Consider the following 23,392-nt stretch of genomic DNA (forward strand, 5'->3'; position numbering starts at 1 on the left):
GTTAAATAGTATGTTATTATAGTTCTGTTTGTTTGTTTTTTGGTACTGTGGATTGAACCCAGGGGTCCTTAACCCAGCTGCTAATTATAGATTTGCGAAAGGAGGGTTTTTATTCTTTAAAATTTTTTTTAGTTGTAATTGGACACAACACCTTTATTTTGTCTACTTTTATGTGGTACTGAGGATCAAACCCAGCACCTCACACATGGTAGGAGAGTGCTCTACCACTGAGCCACAACTCCAGCCCTTGTTTTTTTACTTCTAGTTTCCAGGAGTACTTTTTCTGTTCTTTTAAAGCAGAAATGGATATTGACTTTTCACAAATGCTTTTCTTGAATATTTTAAGAAACTCGTATGCTTTTTCTTCCTTATTTTATTAATGAAGTAAACTACACAGATTTTCTAATTGTGAAGGCTTATATTCTGAGATAAACCCTATTTAACATACAGGGTTGCAGGATGCTCAGTTGTAGGCTAAACAACCCACTCACGTGGCAATTAGTTGTGCAGTGCATAGTGGCTCTGAAATACACTATTTAGGAAAAATTATTGCTAGATTCAACATGATCCTTGCAATTAAGATATTTTTGTATCTGTGGCAAAGGAAAGGCTGACTTAGAGCCCCCCCTCCCTGTTTCCCTCTCTTTCTCTCTCTTTCTCTCTGTCTTTATCCAGAATTGTTGTGGTGTCACAAAATTAGTTGAGTAGCTTCCCAGTAGTTTCTGTGCCCTGAAACACTTTATGTAACTCAGGCATTTTCTGCTTGCAAAGGTTTAGAAGCCCTTACCTTTTTTTTTTTTAATATTTATTTTTTAGTTCTCAGCGGACACAACATCTTTGTTTGTATGTGGTGCTGAGGATCGAACCTGGCCGCACGCATGCCAGGCGAGCACGCTACCGCTTGAGCCACATCCCCAGCCCAGAAGCCCTTCCCTTTATAACCAGATAGGTCTAGTATGTAGATCTCTACCTACTTGGTCTTTTTTTTTTTTTTTTGGCCTTGTGTATGCAAGGCAGGCACTCTGCCAACTGAGCTATATCCCCAGCCCCTTTGTCCATTTTTTTAAAATATTTTTTTTAGTTGTACACAATACCTTTATTTTGTTTATTTTATTTTTTTTAATGTGGTACTGAGGATTGAACCCAGGGCCTCGCACATGCTAGGCAAGCGCTCTACCACCGAGCCACAACCCCAGCCCTGTCCATCTTTTTAAGTTAGTAATCTATTCAGGCTTCCCTCTCAAATTATTTGGACTTTATGTTTTCTGATAAATTGATCAGTTCAAATTTTTGATCATTTTCATGCAGTGAATTCACATTTTAAGCTTCTTCTTCTGTTGCTGTAAACACAGTCCTTTTATTTAAGTATTTAAAAAATTTAAATACTTTATTTAAGTATTTAAAAAATTTAAATTTAAATTTGTTAAGTTTTTGATGAACATGATACCTTTATTTTGTTTATTTATTTTTGTTTGGTTCCAGGGATCAAACCCAGAGCCTCACACGTGCAAGGCAAGTGCTCTACCATTGAGCTACAACCCAAGCCGCCCATTTCCTTATTAAAAAAAAATATTGCTATGCTGAAAAGTAAGATATGCTTCTTGCTGGGTGTGGTGGCACATGTCTGTAATCCCAGTGGCTTGGGAGGCTGAGGCAGAAGAATCACAAGTTCAACGACAGTCTCAGCAGTTTAGCAAGGTCCTAAGCAACTTAGCAAGACCTCTCTCCAAATAAAAAATAAAAGAGGCTGGGGATGTGGCTCAGTGGTTCATTTACCCCAGAGTTCAATCCCTGGTACAAAAAAAAAAAAAAAAAGATATGCTTCTGTGTGAATTAGAGATGGAATGAAGCCACAGGGTAGAAAGGAAAGCTGAAGCCAGAGGCTGTTGGGGATGGGGTGGGTCTAGGACTGGGAAGGTGAGATGGAACAGAAGGGCATCTGAGTGCTTGGCTGCTCCTCCTGCCTCTCTGCTAGTCTCCCACATAGCTCCCCTGCCCACTCTCCTGTTCCATGATCTGCTTCCTCCTTCTCTCCCATGTTTTGGCAGGAGCCAAAATGTGGGTTTTGCTTTCCTCCAATCTGATCTCTCTAACACCATCTTTCAGGTATTCTTTGGAATTCCTGACCCTTGAGAGTACCCTATGTTATCTTTCTGGCCTGAATAGGTTTTATTTTAATATACGAGTCATATCATGTTTATGGATTTGAATTAAGAGGGAGAGGCATATGACAATGATTTAAAACACACAAGCTCCATGCACTGTCTTCCACTTTGAACCAGGAGCCAAGTTAAATTAAGGAAGAATGAATATCTCAATTTAAAAACATTCTGAGTATCTTCCATGACACAGACCTGTTACTAAGCACCTGAATTATATAAATGCATTTTCAGTATAAAATATTCAATCAATACTGAAGTCTTTGAACTAAAACCTGTCAGTTTCTGTCACCTGTCCCCACCAGAAAGAATCTGCACTTAACACTATGTTGTAGATATATATCCTTGAGTTCTTTTATGGCACACTTACAGGTATTGTATCTAATTTATGCATCATTTCATTTATTCTCACGACAACCATAAGAGGTTAGTATTATTAACCTCACTTTATGGATGAGAAAACTGAGGCCCAACTGAAGTTAGTTCACATTGTTGTAGGGACAAACAAGGCAAGGCACCGAAGATATCAGGAAACAGTTTTATTTGGCTGCAGCCAGGTTCAGAGGGCACAGCTTTTTCTGTAATCAATAAATCCCCTGAACTCAGAGTTCAGGGAGTTTCAGAGTTTTATACCCAGGGTGTAAGGGAAGGGGCTCAGAAGTTCAAGTCTGCAGAAGTTCACATAAAAGCAGCTTTTTCTTTCACTGTTCTGGGCAAGTTGACTCTTCAAGGACAACATCTGAGAAGGGGAGAGCTTCTTCTCCCCTTTCTTTCTTCCCCCTGCCAGCTGTTGCCATGGAGCCCATTTGTAACTTATCTTAAAAATGTAGACATCTCTGTGAAGCCCCGCTCAAGGCCAGAGGCCTTGTTTGCACATTTCTTCAAAGTACTATACTGGATATGTTTGTGAAAAACTAGTAAGGGTTGTCTACCGGGTTTCTGTTCTCGCGACTAAAAGGCTCAGGGGTCACTCTAGTTAAACTGGGCTAACTGGGCTGCACAAAATAACCACACAAGAGACACAGATACCTTTTTCTTTGGGGTTGCTGTGATGGCTCCTCTGACCTTAAGGGTCTGCAGAAAGAGAGAGAGGGAGAGCACGCTGACCCCTTTTATTGAGGGAAGCTATTCAAATGAGGCAAGGGGTCAGGTTTCAGGGGGCTGAGTCTATCTTCATGATGTCCACTGTCAGCAGGTTGACTGACACCTGGGTAGGCCACACCCAAGGGCACAGTAAGAGGAGGGGACACTTACAAGGCACTTCCATGGAAGATTCTATCCTAAACAGGGCAAGGGGTTATATTACAAAGGAACAGGTGAGCATAGCTTCACCCATGGGGCTGTAGCAAGACACACCCATGCACGACACACTGACCACATTTCTGTGACTAAGCGCCTCAGCACCCAGCCAAGGAGTGTGACCCAGTCACGTGTAAGGTTGGTCTCCCACAGTTGTCCAGCACCTGGAGTGCTGGTATCTTCTCGGCCAGTGGCCAAGTAAACAGGGCGACATGAAAATAGGAAGTCTATATACATTGAACTCTTTTGCAGAGACTCTTTTGCTGACAGTCCTAAAATCAGCCATGGTGAAGAGGGCTTTTCTGTGGAGACAGGGGGTGCCACTTCAACATAACAAAGGGCACCCATAATTAGTTTGAATCTATTTTTGCATTTTTGAAATGAGCCAGTGCCTCTTTTTGCAGAAAACAAGGCACCACTCTTGAAAACATACATGAAGGAGTCTTGCTCAGTGACTGCTTTGTCACCAATCTAGAACGGTCTGAAGGCGTCCTCAAGGACATTTGGGATGGGGCCCAGACCTCTCAGTTCAGTTTTGCTTTCCTTTAGCAGCTGTCCTTTCAGAAACCTGGGAGGGGCACACAGGTGCTTGGTTATTTGAATTTCAGAAGACCCTCATCTGGATTGCAGATTTTTCCTTTTGCTACATGGTTTTTAGCCCTGTGCAGACATCTGTGAGTTCCTCCAGGGAAGGTTTCTCGTGCTCGGGACTTCAACACGCCCCTGTGGAATGAGCTGCGGGAGAAACCAAGAGGAAGTGGGCTGCCCCAGCTCTTGGGCAGGTGGGCCTTGCGCTTTCTTGCTCTTCTCCTTTCTGCTCCAGGGGTTTCCCCAGTGGAGCCGTGGGCACCAATGCCAGGAAACAAAAACTCCTTGAGCTATTTATTTTAAATCCAAATAAAGGGTTGAAGCTGGTTTCAACTCCGTATCAATCAGCACCTCCTATGTCAATCAGTAAGCGGAAGGTCCACTTGGGAGGTGAGGTCCACGCCAATGCCACACCCGCCTTGTAGGGCTTTCCCTATGGCTAGGGAGAGTCTGAGCATCCTTCCAACCCCACAAGATCCCGAGGGTGTAGACAGGCTCCGGGAGCATTGCAGCATCTGCCTCTCTGAGTGAGTCATGGGAAAAGGCCCCAGACCTTGAATTCATTTGCATCCCAACTACTGCGTAAACCTCAGAAACCAGAGCCGACTCCTCCGCCTGGCTCCTCGCAGCATCCGGCTGCGACGGGGTTTCTAATTTGATGCTGGATTAATCGTGCGTGCAGGAAGAGGTAACCCTGGTTGCCTGCGTGGTTTGACTGCGGGTGCTCTATTTCAAGTTTAAATGCTGCAGCGCCCGTCACATGACCAGGAACCCCCAGCCCCCTCCTTGCACCAGAGCTGTCCCGGAGTCCTGCTGGGGCGGATCAGAAGCCCTGTTCAAGGGGTCCTCCCCCGGTTCTGCCTGCCGCTCAGTCTGTACCCACTAATGGGAAAATTAGTCCTGGGGCGGAATAGCTGAATGTACCGTTTGGCAGGCAGTTGGGGCCTCCTTGGTGAAAGGGGAGAGCCAGGTGTCTCCAGTCCAGCAATTTCCTACAGCAATGTCTCCTAAACCTAGGGGAGATTTCATCAGGGGTCTGCCAATTAGTAATAGATGATTATAAATCATCTTCTCTTCCCTAACAGGATCATCAAATTTTATGCAACATTTACCAAGAGCTAATATGTGAGAACATGAAAAGGGCTTTATACAGTTGGGGAGCACCCAGTGACTGGGATCCCTTATAAGAGCCTCCGGCAGTTGGGCCCCCTATCCCAGGAGAAACACCCTTAAGTATGACCTTATCGTGTGTGCACGCATGCGTATGTGTGACTGATGTTGTGTTTGAAAAGAATATGAAGAGACAGCAGGGATACTTTTTCAATTTGCCATTTAGAGTGGATGATCACAATGATGTCTAAGATGAGTAATAGAAATAAATGAGATTTTCTTTTGAATATAAACTCTGGGGCTCTAGTATAGCTGAATCCATTATTAAGAAATTCTGCATTGAATCATGCCCGTGCTATAACATTCAGATATGTCCTAAGTTTATAGCGTGGAGGAGTGTGTGTGTGTGTGTGTGTGTGTGTGTGTGTGCAAACTCAGCCAACATAATAATGATAGTAAATACTGCTTGGGCTCTTACAGTGGAGCAGGCACTGAGCTGGGGGCAGAGCGGTCTTACAGCTGCTATCTTTTTGATCCTTTCAACCATCTCAGTTGAGGCTGTAACCACTGCTATCTTCATTTTATAGTGATAGAAAGGGAAGCTCAAAGAGGTTAGATTACTTAGGGACACCAGTCTTGAACCCAAGTCTACTCTGTCTCTAGAACCCACATCCTGAGCTAAACCATCCCACCCTGTGTCCTGAACAGCAGCAGCTTATATGCTGGGCCTGTGAAGCTATTGCTGATCTAAATACCTGTGAGTGCTGCTAGTGCAGGCCTGGGACCAAAGTCCCTCTAGCAGTGCTGAGAGCAGTTAGCAGGTTCTCCCCCACCCCACCATGGGAGGACGGCTTAAGTCAGGTAGAAGTCTCTAGATGAGATCAGCCACTGGGTTGGCAGCACTGCTTTTGTCAAAGTAAATGTCAGTCTTCACCTTGGCCATTGGGCCTGTGAGCTCCTGAATCCTTTTGACAAGATTGACTGATGTCTGGCCCAAGCCAGGCATGGCAATATATTCTAAGCTAATAATTCTGCTTTATCAGTGGCCATGCCCAGCTACAGTACGTCATTCTGGGGAAAGTGTTCTATGCCCCATTGTCTGAATTCACCTGGACACTGCCACATTTCACCTGCAGTGGGGCTGGGAATTGCTGCCTTAGAGGAGGCTTCATTGATTTTATTTTGGCAGGCAGCGGAGAGACTTCTGAAATCAAAATTGCTCTCCCTGCTCCTCTCTCAGTTTCTCAACGAGCTTGTCTAGAATGAATTGAAAGTATGAAGAAATACAATACCTCCCTCCCCCCACCTTGCCTCTGACCACAACTCTGTCTGTCTACCCAAGTGTGCTGTGCATATGGTGTCATTTCCTGCATGAACCATGGTGTGAAAAAGTCTGGGAAGCTTTTCTGTCCTTTGTCCTTCTGAGGTTGGAATAGCGTACCCAGCCCTCCACTCACTTTGTTCCTACTAGGAGTTGGGTGGTAAATGAATCCAAACCTAACTTTTTCTTTACAATTCTTCCTTCATGTCCCTTCCCTCCTCCTCCTCAGTTTCCATTGCTGAAAGACTGATGTCACTAATACAGCCCCTCCTGAGGCAGGTGTGTAGCCCTGGTCAACCACAGGACTTCCTTGCAATGTCAAAGCTAGAGCCCAGCCCAGAGGAAGAGCCACCAGGCCCTGTCGGGAGCAGTTCTTAGCTTCCTATTACTGAGGACACTACAGATAACCCCTTTTCTCTTCTCCTGGACTGCACTGATGACCCAGGTGCTATTCCTCTCTCTGCCCAAGAAGCCAGAGACATCTCACACTATGAACAGAATTGAATGATGTTCTGGAGTTTCCATGCAGGGGCTCATTTTTGTGTCTGTGGCCTAGGAGGCTAGCCCTGAGCAAAGTGAGGTCATAGCTCATCTAGGTAGAATCTGCCCTGCTTGATGTAACAGGATAGGAAGGGGAAATGAAGGCTGGACTGGCCAAGGATCCGATTGAGAAGTTTTTTAAATATCTTTTTTTTATTAATTGTTGATGACATTTTAAATTTTATTTATTTATTTGTATATGGTGCTAAGAATCAAACCCAGTGCCTCACACATGCTAGGCAAGTGCTCTACTACTGAGCCACAACCTGAGCCCCAAGATGGAGAAATTTTTGTGCACAGTCTACAGAGCCCTCTGACTATAAGAATGTGAAGATACTGTTGTATGCATCCCCGGAAAGGCTGAGAAATGTTAATTGGGGTGGTGCATTTATGGGTCACAGTACACCCCCACCCCTGTCTGAAAAATAACTAAATAAACTTACAGAAAAAAATAACTCAGTGAGCTTAAAAATAATCAAACAACAGGGGCTGGGGTGTAGCTCAGTGATAGACTGTTAGCCTAGCATATAGGAGGCTCTGGGTTCATTCCCCCATATTGAGAAAAAAAAAAAAAAACTTAACAGACTATATACTTCACACCCTCCATGTGGCTTTTTGATGATATACGAAATGCACACAAATGAGCAAATGACAGGATGCTAATTGCAGTGTGGCTTCTGAACTAACAGCTTGAGTGTTCTTCATAGCAGGACCTTTGCATATTTCAGCTGTTTCCTCCCCATCTTTCCTTACACCTGCAGAGCAAGAGAGAGGTTTTGTTTTCCATAACAAGTTATCTGTGACTGGACATTCCAGAGCAAAGTCCCCTACCTTTACCAACTCCCTCAGAAGAGGGTCCAGTTAAGAGAGGGTACCTTATGCTAGGACCCAGGCACCTTTGTTTGTAGACTTTGGCAGGACAGATGGGAAGTCAACTTCTGTTAGTCCAGGGCCCATACTCTCCTTGGCAAGACAGAACCTCTTCCCTTTCTTTCAGTCCTAAAAACCACACTAGAAATCTTTAGCAGCTCTGTCTTGGGTAGATATGCCCGCATGTACTGATGTGAGGTTGATAGTCTGTGCAGGAAGACAAAGTTCCTTGAGGGTCTGTCAGGAAGTGGCCTGCTTGCATGTACAGATCCACCTGTGGCTTCTGAGAGACAGCAGCCGAGAACTGGGACCCCTGGAGATGAGGATGATTCTGGGTGGCAGCTTCCTCATCTCTGCTTTCTTGTGGTGGGAGGCAAATAGGGTCTCTATAAAAGCAGCTCCTTTGCCTCCAGAACAAAGCAGCTCAGCTCCCTGAAGGGCCCCTCAAGAACTAAAATGATGTCCTCATGTGTGCCAAGGGCTGGGGTTGTGGCTCAGCGGTAGAGCACTCGCTTAGCACGTGCAAGGCCCTGGGTTCGATCCTCATAAAAAAACAAATAAAATAAAGGTATTGTGTCCAAAAAAAAAAAAAAGAAAGAACTAACCAAGCATAGGCTCTCACCAGCCAGGTGTAGCAGTACATTCCTGTCTCTGGCCTGCTGTGTGGCTTTGAGCCGACAGATATAGGGTGCATTTGCCCCAGAAATAAGGGATCTGAGGAGCAGAGAAGTCCCAGAGCTCAGGTCCAGTTAAATATTTAGAAGACTCAACCTGGGAACTGTTTTCTGGGGAAACTGAAAAGTCATGATCTCATTCAGGCTTGTGCTTACTAGGCTTCTCCCCAAGTGAGTCAAAGCTCCTCGGTATGTTGACTACAGCAAGTGAGGAATCATCACCCAAAGCCTTGGCCCAGGACTTCCTAACGCCCTTCCCGCTGCTGGTGGCCTGTGGCTACTCTCATGTGACAAGCATGTGATTTCCTGGAGGAAAGAAATTTTCATAATCAGATCGAAATAGGAAGCTGGAAAATAGCTCAGTGGGGCATGTAGGGATGAGGCAATGAGTGGGGAAAGGGCTTCTGCAGGGAACTGAAGTTCCTGGCTTTGCTCTTCTAAAACACCCTGAGGCCCCGAGAAGGAGGTGAGGATGAGGAGCCAGGTTTCACCTGAGTCACGTCTAAGATCTGAGAAGGCCCTGGAGTTGAGGCTTCTGGATAGCCTGAGTCAGAGACCCAGTATCTTTCTGTCTCCCACTAGTCAGACTAAAAGTGGACATGGGACTGACCTGGAAGAGGTGGGCAGGGCCAGAGATTTGAAATCGGGCAGCTTGAAGCTCAGGCTGTGGGAGCTCAGCACCTCCAGGCATCCCCCTCTGCATCCCAGAGTAGGAGGTCTGGGCATGTTTCCTGGTGGCTCTGAAATAGCAATGATGTATCTCAAAATACTGCCTGGGCTGGGCAGGGATGGGGGCTGCCTCTGAGGAGTGGGAAAGGGGCTTCTGCCCAGGTGGCTCTGCAGGGAACTGAAGTTCCTGGCTTTGCTTTTCTAGTTTCTGTGGGTTTCTCAGAACAGGATCCTTCCTTAAGAAAGTGAATCTGTCATACCTCACCACATACCACATTTTTTTATCTTCTCCTAGGGCCTTCACACCCCCCACCCCTTCAGACCACCAAGCAGAGAAGCTTCCAGAAAGTTCTACATGTATGGGTATTCTTCTTTTAGCCCAGGGCAGCAGATACATGAAAGTTTGGGAAAGGGATTGAGTGAGGCCAAATATAGAGCTGATGTCCTCATGTATTCCTCCTAGACATTAACTGAGGGATATTTACCTTTAAAATGTTCCTGAAAAGGGTAGACAACATGCTTAGCCTGGAGGAGGCCTGGGTATTTGATCCCTAGTGTCACCCCTACCACTACCGAAATAACAACAAAAACTCCTTATAATACACACTCAGCTGAGCCTGTGTCAGGCTGGGTACTGCCTCTGAGATGTCCCACGGACTAGTTAACGCACCAGGTACCCTCCAAGCCCAGGCCTCATGCTCAAAGAGTAGTGCAAAGACCCTAGATCTCATCAGATTTCAGTTGAGGAGGAAGAGCATGGGAATTTGTCTTTGTGTCTTGGCCCTGCCACTTCCCCTAGAGAGTAGCTTTAAGAGATCTGAGGATAAATTCGCATCAGACTCATGTTCTCCTGTAGCCATACTGCCTGGAACCCCAGCTTCTGCCACGAGTGACAGAGGGGCCATCTGATGAGGATGCTTGCCGAAGCTTTGTGACTGGTAGCCAGACCAGAGTGTGAACTTGACTCCACCACTCGCTGGAAGTGTGGCCTTGAGTCTCTTCTGAAAAATGAGAGTAGTGGTTGTGTCTTCCACCTAGAGATGTCACATAATAAAAAGGAGGGAAAGTCATGGGTATAGGCCTAGAAGGTAAGTGTCCGTGATGCCGGGGAGAATTAAAATGAAGTTAAATGAAGGGCTTTCCGTGAACCCAGGAAGGAGAGGTGGAACCTTAGTCCTGCTGTGCATTGAGGAGGAAGGGATGTCCCAGAATGGCTTCTTAATAAAGACAAGGAAAGACTGCAAATTCTGTTGGGTCTTAGGCACACATTCAGTTAGCAACTCTCTGTTCTTCCCTGATTCCCAAAAGAACCTTCTCCAGGCATCCATTCCCCAATTTTGCTTCCACTTGCCTCCAATTTTTTTTTTTTTTTTTGAGACAAGGTTATACTATGTTGCCCAAGCTAGTCTCAGACTTGTAGGCTCAAGTGATCCTCCCACCCCAGCCTCCAGAGGAGCTAGGACTCTGACTATATACCTGCCTGGCTTTCCCCTCCCTATTTTGCTTCTACAATTGCTTTTGCTTTCCTTCTTCCCTAGGGTGCCCTGTCTTCCAACCCTTTCATTTTTTTTTTTTGTCAGTGAAACATTAAGTGTCTTTCCAGGCCCCTGGTCAAATGCCACTTTATTCAAGAAGCATTTAGACTAGGTATGGTGGCACACACCTGTATTCCCAGTGACTCGGAAGGCCAAGATAGGAGGATCCCAAATTTGAGGCTAGCCTCAGTAACTTGTGAGGCCCTAAGCAACGTAGCAAGACCCTGACTCAAAATAAAAAAGGGTTGGGGATATGGTTCAGAGGTTAGATGCCCCTGGGTTCAATCCCTGGTACCAAAATAATAATAATAATAATAATAATAATAATAATAATAATTAATAAATAAAGCATTTAGGTATCAACTCAGCTGGAAGTGGTGACCCCTCATAACACACTGTTCAGACTACTCTTGACCTATCAGGCACTACCTGGCCTTTTTGTGATTTCTGAGCTTATCTCAAATTTACATTCACTAGCAACCTGGGCAAAAGAACCCTATCTTATACATGGCTCATGGAAAATTCAGTGCTAATAAATAACATTTCTAGGGCTCAAAGCCCATTAAACTTTCTGGAATACAGTAACGGAGGGATGGAAAAGAGGAAAGTTTTCCTCTCCCTTGCCAACTGCTTCATGGTTCTTTTCTTTAAGAAAAGAACCTTATGAGGGTCTAGGGCTGTAGCTCAGTGGTAAAGTGCTTGCCTTGCATGTGTGAGGCACTGGGTTTGATCCTCAACACCACATACAAATAAATAAAGATATTGTGTGTTCATCTATAACTAAATAAATATTTTTTAAAAAAAACCTTCTGACTTGTATCTCTTCAAGAAAATCAAGGCTCCAAAAGGGAAAGGGAGCTACTTAGACACACAGCAAGCTAGTAATGAACAATGATTTGTTGATGATCCTTTTTTTTTTTTATAGTGGGGATTGAACCCAGAGGTTGCCTAAGGAGGTCCTAGGTTCCATCCCTAGCACCACAAAAAGAAAAGAAAAGAGGAAGTCCTCTTTGCTAAACACCAATCAGATTAAGTTTCCACACTGTGAATACCATAAACCTGACCCTGGGGATTAAAGTCCTGCCTGAGTTCCAGGGAAACAAATCATATTCAAACCAGGTCCCCTCATTTCAGAAGAGAGGAGAACCCTGAGAGTCTTAGTATGATAGAACATCTTTCCTAGGTAGATGGCAGGAAACTTAGAAGACCACCCTCCTGGATTATTGACCTAATGGCCTGAGGAGATTTTTCCAGGATATCACAAACTGACAGTCCAAGAAACCAGAACCTGAATAAATATTGAGGGTTTTATTCATTTCTTTGTTCTGGTGAAGGAAATGTGAAAAGGAAACTCTTTCACTGTTTGCAGGCTCTGAGAAGACCTAGTGAGTCTGGACTCTGAGGCCTGCCCAGTGGTCACTATGGCTCAGTGCAAGCAGCAGCTGCAGAGGGTCTCCCTAGCCCTGCCTGTCTGTTAGGCTGCCTGTAGACCCTCTTCAGTTACGTCCTTGGGAGGGCAAGGGACCAGAATTTGTTCCATCATACTTCTTCCATTGCTGACCTGAAAAGCAAGATTGTTTGTCTGTCTGGTTGGAGGGGCTATCATGAAAAATGGTTGCATTAAAAAAGTCATCTCTGGCTGGGGGTGGTGGCACCCACCTGTCATCCCAGAGCCCAGGAGGCTGAGGGGGATTGTGAGTTCAGAGCCAGCCCCTGCAAATTGGTGAGCCCCTAAGCAACTCAGCAAGACCCTGTCTCTAAATCAAATACAAAAAAAAAGGGGGGGGAGTGGATGGGGGACTGAGCATGTGACTCAGAGGTTGAGAGCCCCTAGGTTCAATCCCCAGTCCAAAAAAAAAAAAGTCATCTCTGGAGAGTTGGTGAGTTCCAGCTTAAGCCTGCAGCATCCTGGGCAGAAGAGTTCATTGTTGCTACCAGCAACCAGCATCTTCTTTCTCTCTCAGATGACAGGAAGAAACAGGATAGGCCTGTACCCAAAGACTATTTTTTTTCCTCAAGGAGAACTACATTTTGCCTCCCTTCTCTGAAAACAAATTGCATTGCAAATTCGGGACAGGAATTGAGACTGAAATTCCCTTAGTGGTCTGAATCTTTTCTAGGTTTCTATTCCATTTCCATCAGAGCCTGATTGGACACAGCATTGAATGCTGGCTGCTTAGCAAGTGAGCCCGGTGCACACTGGGAAGATTTTAGTTGGAGTTTTTAGGTGAGCAGTTAGAAGATTAAGAGGAGCAGCAATTGTCCTGCCCCAAATCTGATCCTAGGATTCTCTCTGTCTATATATTTTTTGAGTCTTCCCAGAGAACATGGCCACAGGACATCCCAACCAATCCAGACAATCCTTTTCCAGTTGGTGGAACTGGGCTAGCTAAAACAACTGTACTGCCTCACTTCAGGCTTCATTTACATTGACTCATTCATTCATTAGAACCAGTATTCGAGCAAGGTGCAATGGTTTCCATGAACAAGAGAGATATAGTTCCTGCCATCTTAGAGCTCTTGGCCTAGCAGAAGAGATAGGTACTGAATTATTTATAAAAGCACCAAGAATTTGGAAGGAGAAAAGCAGGCCTCCCTGTTCTGGTGGTTAGGGAAAGCTTCATAGAAGTGATGTTTCAGTTAAGACCAGAAGACAGATGTTCAGGCAGAGTGAAGAAAGAGCTCCCTCCACCCCCAGCCAGGTACTGAAACTTGCAACCACTGAGCTACATCCTCAGCCTTTTTTACTTTTGAGGTAACTTGTGATCCTCCTGCCTCAGCCTCTGGAGTAGCTGGGATTATAAGAATGCACCATTGTGCTCAGCCAGGAAGAACATTTTCACTAGAGATATCAACCTGTGCAAAATTTCTAAGGCAGGAAAGGGTAACAAAAAAACAAAACAAACAAACAAACAAACAAAAAGGCAGGGGGGAGAGCAAAGAGAAGAATATGCCACATGAAGCCGAAAGGGGTGCAGAGGCCAGGACACAGGGCCTTGTGGCCATCCAAAAGATATGGGAGCTGGTCACAGTGGCCCATACCTGTAATCCCAGTGTCTCAGGAAGCTGAGACAGGAGGATTGTGAATTCAAAGCCAGCCTCAGCAATTTAGTGAGGCTCTAAACAACTTAGTAAGACCCTGTCTATAAATAAAAAATAAAAAGCACTAGGGACAGGGCTGGGGTTGTGGCTCAGTGGTAGAATGCTTGCCTCACATGTGTGAGGCAATGGATTTGATTTTCAGCACCACATATAAATAAATGAATAAAATAAGGCTCATCAACAACTAAATATATATATACAATTTACAAAAAAAAAAAAAAAAAAGCTGGGGATGTGGCTCAGTTAAGTGCTCCTGAGTTCAATCCCCAGTACCAACCCCTCACCTCCCAAAAATAAATAAATAAAGATACGGGAGGCTGGGGTATAGCTCAGCAGTGCAGTGCCTACCTAGTATGCATAAAGCCCTGGGTTCTATCCCAGCACTGCAATAAGGAAAAAAGGATATGGGTCTTTGTATTGATGGTGGTGAGAAATCAGACTGGTTTTCATAAGGGTAGCATGCCAGATTGTTTTATAGAGTGTTTAAACTTTTTCTTCCAGTTGATCTTTGTGTCTATGATGTGAGCCTCTTGAGCCTGGGGCTGCTTAAACACCAGACCCAGCTCAGATGTGACCATTGGGTGGCTTTCACTGACCACCTTGGCCAGAATCTTGTCCTGTTCCACTCTCCCTTCATTAGAAAATGGTTGTTGGTTTTTCCTGCATCCCCTGGCACTAGACTGGGCTCAGTTCATGAAACCAAGCTGACCAGCCCAGGACAGGGCACAAAGAGCTCCAAGAAGAGGAAATTAATAGTCACAAGGTTTTATGATCAGAACCTGAAAGTGCATGCCATGTCTGGGTGCAGTGGCTATACTTGTAATCCCAGTGATTCCGGAGGCTGAGACAGGACAAGCATAAGTTTGAGGCCGATCTCAGCAACTTAGTGAGACCCTGTCTCAAAATGAAAAATAACAAGGGCTGGGGATGTAGCTCAATGGTAAAGCAATCCTGGTGCAATTGCTAGTATAAAAAAAAATGTTCAAGGTCATGATGAGCCATTTGGGCTACAGACAAATATGTGTGCCTTGTTTCTAGGGAGGGGCAGCTAGAACATTGGATTCCCTCATAAAGGTGACCTGAGCCAGATCATTTCCCCACCTCTAAGTTTGGTGATTTTATTTAAGGAGGATCCCTAAGGTGGCATAATAGGGAAAAGAAGACTGGGGTATGAGTTTGTTAAGGAAGGATCTTCAGTTCTCCCCACTCAAATATATAAATTCTTGACACTGTTGGCATTGAAGTCAGAAATTCTTTGGGACAGTCCTGCATGTTGCAGGACATTGTAACATCTCTGGCTTCTGCCCATCGAATGCTAGTCACTCTCTAGTTGTTGTGATCACTTGAAATTTTCCTGTACATTTTAAAATTCTTTCTGGCAGGGCAATACCACTACACCTTCCCTAATTGAAAGTCACTGTCTCAGTGATGAAGTCAATAATGATATGTTCAGCAGTGCCTCAGGGGAAGTCCCCCCATTTGAGAGGATCTTACTGAAGATTTTGTCTGGTGGGATAGGTATTCCCCTTCTCCTTACTCTCTGAGACTTCTGCTCCTCCTGACTCCCCCAGCCCTGTTGCTTAGTATAGTAACCTGCAGCCTTGGGCAGAATTTGTTGAGAAGCTAAAATTTGAATGCAGTCACGAGCAGAACCTTGTTCTGTTCTTTTGGGCCACCAGATGGCGCTTGAGAGCCCACCTCTCTGCCGCAGGACGGGTGGTGGCAAGAGTTGACTGCAGAGGGAACTTGCCTTAAAGAGGTCCAGTTCTTAAAGAGATATTGTCACACACTGACTTGCTCTACCATTAACCTCAAAGCAAGTCTCCACCACTAGCAAGCACCACTGGCCAGTCTCAAACGCTCCTTTGTCTTCATTTTCCTGGATGTTGAGCTGCCCACCTCCTGGAGGCGGTCTCCTTGACAGCCTGAAGCCCCAGAGGCTACTCCTGGGCCTGATGGGGACAGGGCCAGTTTGGTGAGTGGCGTCAGAGCTCCTGGCAGAGCAGCGCAGGGTTGGGATGCATCAGCAGAACTCTGGCTGAAAGAATGGGGAGCACAGCCAGTTTCAAGGCAGTGGTGACCACAGGAAGGCAGGGGGCCAGCTTGTGAGTTCTGAGCTCATCTTGGACGTGTTTCCCTGTGTCCCTTGGAACTGATGAAATTGGAGCCATTTACCTTGGTCTCTGGGTTTGGGGGACTTGGAGAAACCTCTTGTCTCTTCTTCAGCTAGCATCTTTCCAAATGCTGATGAGGATTCAGTGGTAAGTAAATGATGAAGGGGCCCCAGACCCTGCTGTAGAGCCCTCTGATGGGCTGTAGGGAAACTTTCATCACCATGAGATGTTTGGTGGTGATCCCTGGGTGGTACAATCTTAGCAATATCAGGTGAGAGCCATGTTAGCTGGGGCTTGGCAAGAGACTCTCCTGAAATTGCAGCTTGATTTGTCTCTTCTAAGCCAGCTGCTCTGTGCATGATATTGAACTTGCTGTGGCCCTGGCTGTGTGTACAGGGCTTGAACTCAGCCCTTGGGAAATGTATGGGTATGTGCGGGAAATATCACTGCTGCTGGGACCTGTGCCTTCTCCTGGCAGTGATGCTGAGGGAGGCAACAAGGAGTGAATGCAATTCCCTGGGAATAAGGTCTACATCTTACCAGGGGCTGCAGATCTTTCCCATGATTCAAGCTGACACAAAACTTCAATAGAGAAATGAATAGGGGATGACTGCAAATTAACTATCTGGAAATATCACTGTCTGCTGGAAAACCAGGAGGCTTGGAAGAGGCAGGCAGTAAGAGGTTGAAGGACAGAGTCTTGGGCCAAGCCTTCTCCCTGACTGGTGAGAGAGGCTTGGGGGATTTTCTTCTTTCCAGACCCAAGGGGTGAGGGTGAATCCTAGAAGGGTGCTTTACTATACCAAAGAAAAAGAAATGAAGCAAGGAGTGGAAAGGAAGCAAAGTTTATTAGTCTGCTACTACCGATAAGAAGTCTGGAGTCATCTACCTGACCCATGTGGTGCCCATATTCTGTAGATGATAGAGACTGGCATAAGGCATAGAGGCAGTGGGGTTTGGCAGAGCTTTGCATACAAGAGGCTGCCATTGGATTGTGTCCTGCTTGTCTCCAGGGTCATCTGCCCTGTCGTAGCAGATGTGGTTTTCTTTGGGAAACAGTTCTCTTTTTGTTTTATTCTTGGTGGCCCTAGGGGGTTCTGGAATAATACTGCCTTGCCTCCTCCTGTACTCGGATCTCTTCTTCCCCCAGTTTAACTTCATTCTGTTTTTTATTCATTTGATCACTCTTTACTGCCCAACACAGAGCTATACACATGGACTCTGGATTCAGACTCAGTTCATTTCCAAGTGTCTCCATCTGCTAGCTGACCAATGTCTTAGCCTTTCTTCTTCTTCTGTGAAACAGATGATAGTAGTGCCTGTCTCATTGCCTTCTGTGAGGATTAGGTGAGATAATCCACATAGAACTACAGACTAGTGCCTGGTGCTTACCAAGTACTCAATAAATATTAGCTGTTCTTAATTTTACTTATTCAACATGCATTATTGAATGCCAGTCTGTTGGGCTTTTGACAGAGAGCTGATCTGGGGGCATAGCATGGTGACAGCTGCTTTGGAAGTCTATACCAATGTCATTCATCCACTGGGCTGGGTGCTGGGTCCACTCTAGTGCAAAATATACTGACCCGGCTTTAAAGAACAGATCTGCTGGGAGGGTGCAAACTCTCGGGTTTTTAGTCACTGGAGTCTGTTTTTGTTTTTTCGCCTGAATGTGGAGGGCCACACACCCAACAATACCTATGCATCCAGCTTCTGTACACACTGGCTTTCTCTGCCTGCCCCCAGGCTGTGGACAACATTTGCCATCAGTGACTGTTGGGTGATCAAGGAAGCAGGGACTCCTGGGTCCTTCCTGTTGTGCACAGTGGAGCTGGGTTGTTGCTACCGTGAGAAGGGAAGAAAAGTGGTGATGTACAGTTTTACTGCTGTTTGCCATGCTAGGGATTGAGATATACAGTTTTGATTCTAAGATCATCCTTTTTTTTTTTTTTCTTTTGGTCATTCTGGCCAAAAGATTGGTAAAAGATTTGGTTGTTGGATGGCAACGTACTGCTCCTGGGAGTAAAGGGCAGGGCTACGGCCTTCAGAATGGGATCTATCATCTCCTTCCTGCTCAGCCTCACATCATCAGCCCAGCATTGCCGGCACTGTAACCAGCCCTTAAATCCCTGTGAGGGAGGAGTGGGCAGGTCACCACGGAGATGGAGGAGCTGAGGACAGCCTGAATGCAGAGGCTGGAGGGAAGGCTGGGGAAGATGGAGAGCTCTGGCCCCAGGGGCTGGACAACGGACTGATTAGTAGGGGAGTGGAGGAGGTGGTTGATGGATGCTGACTCAGTACCTTGGGGTGCACGGGCTGGTGCAGGCACTTAGCTGAATAAGGGAGGTCTGTCTACAGGAACACCTTCCTGCTGCTCTGACAGATTGGGGTTGATGGCTGGGGTTAAGAGCACTAAGGGTAGCATTCCTTTAACTCCTCCGTTTCCAGGTGTGTGGTAGGGTTTCCCCAGCTTCCCCCCTGCCCTCAGTGCCAGAGATCTGAAGGCAGCTGTTCCAATTTCAAATTGCTATGGTATTCCAAGGCCCATCCACTCGTTGCAGTAGCCAAGGTTAGAATCAGGCTGTGTGCTATTAACACTGGAGGTCATCCTATAAGGCATCAAGAAAATCTTGAAGTAACTACCATTTTCTGAGATGGGCATCTACAGATAGAACGAGGCTAGAAAGTTTTCCTAGAAGGAGGTCTCACCAATAGACCAACCAAGATTTCCAGGGACCGTCAATACCCTGTGTTTAATAGTCAACCGACAGTGTACAGCATGTACATTACTTAAGCAGATAGCTAGGGTCCAAGTCTCAGTCCTTGCCAGTCTGGGTGGGTTATTTAGCTGCTCAATGCCTCAATTTTCTCATCTGGAAAATGCAGAAAAACTGGGATAACAGTGGTGCTCATAGTGAGATCATCTCTTGTGAACAAAACTAATGTCCAAGTTGACATTTAGTGTCAGATATTAGAAATATTGCCACCCAGTATTTCTTTTTTTTAAATATTTATTTTTTAGTTGTAGTTGGGCCCAATACCTTTATTTTATTTATTTATTTTTATGTGGTGCCAGGGATAGAACCCAAGGCCGCACACCTATGAGGCGAGCACTCTTCCGCCGAGCTACAACCCCAGCCCATCACCCAATATTTCTAGAGTTTTCCCTCTACCCTACATTGTGTTGTAGAGGGGAAGGCCCATGCAGGATTGGACAGAATGGAGGGAAAAAGCAAACTATGGCAACGCTAAGGAGAACAACTGCAAGATTTTAGCTTGAAAAAAAATGCTGAAAATAGCTTGTTCAAGCCTTTGTAGATAAAAATGTAAAATGTATGCAAATGTATGTGACTCACACAGAAACACATATCCACGGCCTCCTCACAGCCAGCGCCGGATGTGACCATCAGGAAAAATCCCCGTGGTGTGGGGAGAGGGTCCAGGCAGTCTTGGTGGTGGTTGTTGTTGGGGAGGGAACAGTGCCATGGCTTTCCGGGGCTGATAATCAAGGATGGCTGCAGCTCATGCTTCTGTTTCTTCCTCTCCTTGGTTCTGCCTGTGCCTTCTGAGAGTTCCATGCAAGAAGAGAAGCCCGGAGGCCCCTCTCCCATCCTCCGCCTGCTTCCTTGGAGAGCCTACTTGCTCCTTCTCTCATCCTGGAGCTCTATTTCTGGAGCTTCTCATTGGAGATGCATGGCTCCCTCCCTGCCAAGCTCCAGGTGCCTGTTTGGTGCTCCCAATCTTATGTGCCAGTCAGAGATGATGGGAGGGTGTCTGCTGAGCAGGGAGGAGCAGCAAGACACAGCGCTAGAGCCTGAACCAAGAGTGGTATAGGATGGGGGATGGAGAGCCAAGCAAACACAGGGAGGGGCTCATATTAGAAAATATCATCAGCAGCCACCTGTAGAGGCTTCCACCCCTCAGAGCATCTTTCCCTGCACCTCTTAGAGGCTCAGTCCAATCCACAATGAACTGGTATCCACCATTTCCTTTGGGCAGCTGTGGAGGCCTGTGCCCAGGCAGCTTATGGGACTGGGCACAGCCTTCCTCTCAGAGTCTGCTTCTCCCCTTAAGAACTAGATCTGTATGTTTGGAATAATGAGGACCCCCCCACACCCCCACCCACACACACACACTACCACCACCAAGTTCAGTGAATGCTAACAACACTGCCAACCACAAAGGCCAGGGTGAGCTTAACTTCATGTAGACTTTGGGCAGAACTGGATCATGAAGGTTTTGCCCTTAAGCTGCCTGAGGACTGTTCCATTGTTAGAAATGTTACTATCCTGGTAAACAAATGGTCTAGTGTCGGGCTGCCTTGGTGGGCCATGCTGCTCGGTTTTCAGGGAGTTCAGGAAAGGGTGTCCTTCTCTGCTGCCCTAGACCACTCTAGCCTGACTCACCTCCTCTTCAGTCGCATCTCCAGTGTGACTACAGGACCAAGTCTGTGGGAAAGTTGTCTTGTGTCCCACAGAATTGACACACATAAGGCCCTGCCCCCAATGTCTTTACTGCCTTTGAGGGGGTCTTTGTTAGGAGGTATTTTGTCCGTTCTCTGAGGCATCTTGACCCCAGACTTCCCTCAATTTAGACATCATATTGCATACATGATAGGCCTCCAGTGCTGCCTGGAGAGACGCCCAGAGAGGGCTCCTGGAGTTTGCCTTCCGGTTACTTCAAAGGGGCACTTCTGACAGAGAGTCGATCCTCCACTACCCCTTGCAGCTTTCTCCAGTTTTTCTCCAGAGCCGCCCCCTGGTGTGTAGGGCGAGAACCAATGCACTTTAAGGTCAAGGGTAGCTGAATAGATGAGGCACTGCTAAGGTTTGGAAGCCAACAACACAGTCTTTGGGCGGCGGAGCCTAACCGCCGGCGCGCAGGACTTTAACCCAGTCAGCGCCAATCCCCAGACTCGCCTAGGGGAGGGGCCTGGTAGCCGAACCAGCCCGAAAACTGCGCTTGGAGATCCTGGGGTGGCAGGTGATGTCACCCCTGCGGGCCCATAGGTCTTCCCGCGGCACCTAGTCTGCGGGTTGCCAGAATTCTGCTCAGCCCAACGAGTGCAGGGAGGGGGAGCCTGGGTCTGTGCCGCAACCCAGAGACCCCGCCTGACCACTCCTCGCGCTCGGACTCGCGCCCCTCTTCCCTGGGCATCGGTGGGGCCGGGTGCCGCTGCCCACACACCCACCGGGTCCGGAGGCGTGCTGCGGTTGGGGGTGGGGGCGCTCCGGAGCCTCACGCGGATTGGTCGCGGCCCCCGCCCCCCGCCCCTGGGCGCCGCGTAGCCCGGGGGAAGTTGCTAGTTGGCCGGCGGGCTGCGGGGCCGCGGCGCGGGGGATCTGCAGCGGTGCTCTCCCTGGCCGTAGCGGCCCGAAGGGTTCCCGGGGACACTCGCCCGCCCTCGCCTCCTCCCCAGCATCTCCGGCTCTTTCCTCCCAGCTACCTGTTTCCCAGCCTCCCTACCTCCACCCTGCGCTTTGCAACTTCGGCCTCCGGGTCTGGCCGCCCCTCCAAGCTCCCAGCCCGCCCGCGCCCTCCCTCCTTTGTTGTGCGATGAGAGTCGGGTTTCCGATCTGACGGAACCACCGCCACCGCCGCCGCCGCCGCGCGGAGCCGCGGGCATGGAGCCGCTCAGCCACCGGGGCCTGCCGCGCCTCTCCTGGATCGACACTCTATACAGCAGTACGTGTGCGCTCGGGCCGGGGAGACCGGGCGGGAAGGGGCTCAGCGCCTGGCAAGGAGCCCCGACGGCCCCGGGTCCCAGGTGCTGGGCTCCTCTGGGAGCTCGGCGCGGCTAGGGGCCGCGGGCATCCTTCACTAGGTGCGCCGCGGACTGGGAGGCGGGGGAGCTGCGTGCGATCCCCGTGATCGGCTGAAGATGGGGTCCCCAAGATTGGCTGCAGATAGGGTCCCCAGAGTGGACTTCAAGGGAATGGGGACAGTGGACCAACCAGGCTAGGGAGCTGCTTCACCCCCGCCCACCTGTTGTGTAATCCAGCCCTCTACAGCCCTCAGGAAGAGGGGAGCATCTTTCTTTAGGGTGCTACCTGGGCTCCCTGACTAGCGGTTTCTCTCCCCACACTGAAGCAGAAAGGCCATTTTGGGAAATCTTTGGCGCTCAAGTTTACCACCTCAGGAATATTCCGAGGCCCGATGTGTGGTTCGGGGCGAAGGTGGGATTGATTGATTGGGTTGGGAGGAGACTGTAAGTGCAGATCTCCTTGGGGGCCTTTTGGATGAAGAAGCTGAAAATCCCTGGTTCAGCAATCTTCCTAGCCAGCCTCATCACCACCCTAGCCTCATCACCCTCCCAAAAAAGGGGAGGGGGGGATAAAAAGCCCTTCTCGGGCTCTCCACCCCCTCGCAGCTCCCAAATCTGCCTCGATCATGTGATTGCTCTTCCTTGGCCGCGGGGGATGTGTAACTGATCACTAGGACTTCCTGGGCACGGGAACTAAACTGGGAGCTGTCACCACCCGCACCCCCTGTGGCTTAGGTGGCTAAAACAGAACCGCCTCTTATCCTCACCCTTCCCTTGAGACACCTTCTCCAGGTGCTTTCTCCAGATACAAGAAGAGGGTCCTTGCTGGCCTCTGAGGAAGATAGTAAGTAGATTGCACCCTTCTGGATCCACTTGACTGAGACCCTCCTTCTCTCTTACAACATCTCCCAGCTCAGAGTCCTGAAGCAGAAGCCCAGGGAGGCAGGTAGAGCCAGGGTCTGAGTCTGGACACTGGATACCAAACAAAAAAGACATTTTTATTGCTTTTTATTTTCAAGGACATATTTAAGGGTCAACCTGGCTCCATTTCTTGATAACAGTCATATTGGGAGGAGGGGAAAGGTGATAGCTTGAGCTCCAAGGTCTAGCCCTGAAGGCTCTGCAGTACTCAACACCCAGCCTCTTCTCTTTGCATCCCCTTGAATCCTGTTTTATTCCCCATATCTCCTCCCCCCACCCATCCTACTTTCTTTGCTTGCCTCCTCCCAGGAGCTCCCCTTGTGATGGTTCATTCTGCTTTGGTTTTGTACATCAAAGGGGCAAAGCTGGATCCCCTGGGCTTCCATCCTGGGCCAAGCCCAGCCATTCCATCTGCTCCTTTCCCTACAGAGGTCAACTTCATTGAGTGAGGGTTAGAGCCCAAGGTTGTGTGGCGTGTGTGTATGTGTGTCTGTGTGAATGGGGACACACATCTGTTCAGGGCCCTGATGCAGATCAGCTCCTGGCCTGCAGGAAGGATTAGTGACCTCTGCTTAGCTGTGCTTTTGCAAATAACAGTCATAACAATGCCTCATATTCACATGCTGCTTATGTTCCTGGATATTTCTGGCTTTTTGCAAAACTCAGTACTGGTTTCTATTTCCCAAAGCATTGAATCCTGTGGAAACCCACCTCTGTCTTTCTCTC

At 47.6% G+C, this 23,392-nt stretch overlaps 1 protein-coding gene across 2 annotated transcripts in view; it reads left to right on the forward strand.

Moving 5' to 3' along the window:
- The window catches only part of Abr (ABR activator of RhoGEF and GTPase), a 190,832-nt gene that overhangs the window by 25,265 nt on the left and 142,175 nt on the right, over positions 1-23,392 (forward strand). Inside the window, exon 1 of one of the 2 annotated variants that reach the window (XM_021728141.3) lies at positions 20,994-21,666. The exons of the other annotated variant lie outside the window; for it this stretch is intronic. Coding sequence (XP_021583816.1) covers positions 21,606-21,666 — 61 coding nt within the window. The 5' untranslated portion in view covers positions 20,994-21,605. Of the gene's footprint in view, positions 1-20,993; positions 21,667-23,392 lie in introns of those variants that run through there. 2 annotated transcript variants of the gene reach the window in all.

This window comes from Ictidomys tridecemlineatus, chromosome 3 (genome assembly GCF_052094955.1).
Source record: "Ictidomys tridecemlineatus isolate mIctTri1 chromosome 3, mIctTri1.hap1, whole genome shotgun sequence".
Classification (NCBI taxonomy): Eukaryota; Metazoa; Chordata; class Mammalia; order Rodentia; family Sciuridae; genus Ictidomys; species Ictidomys tridecemlineatus.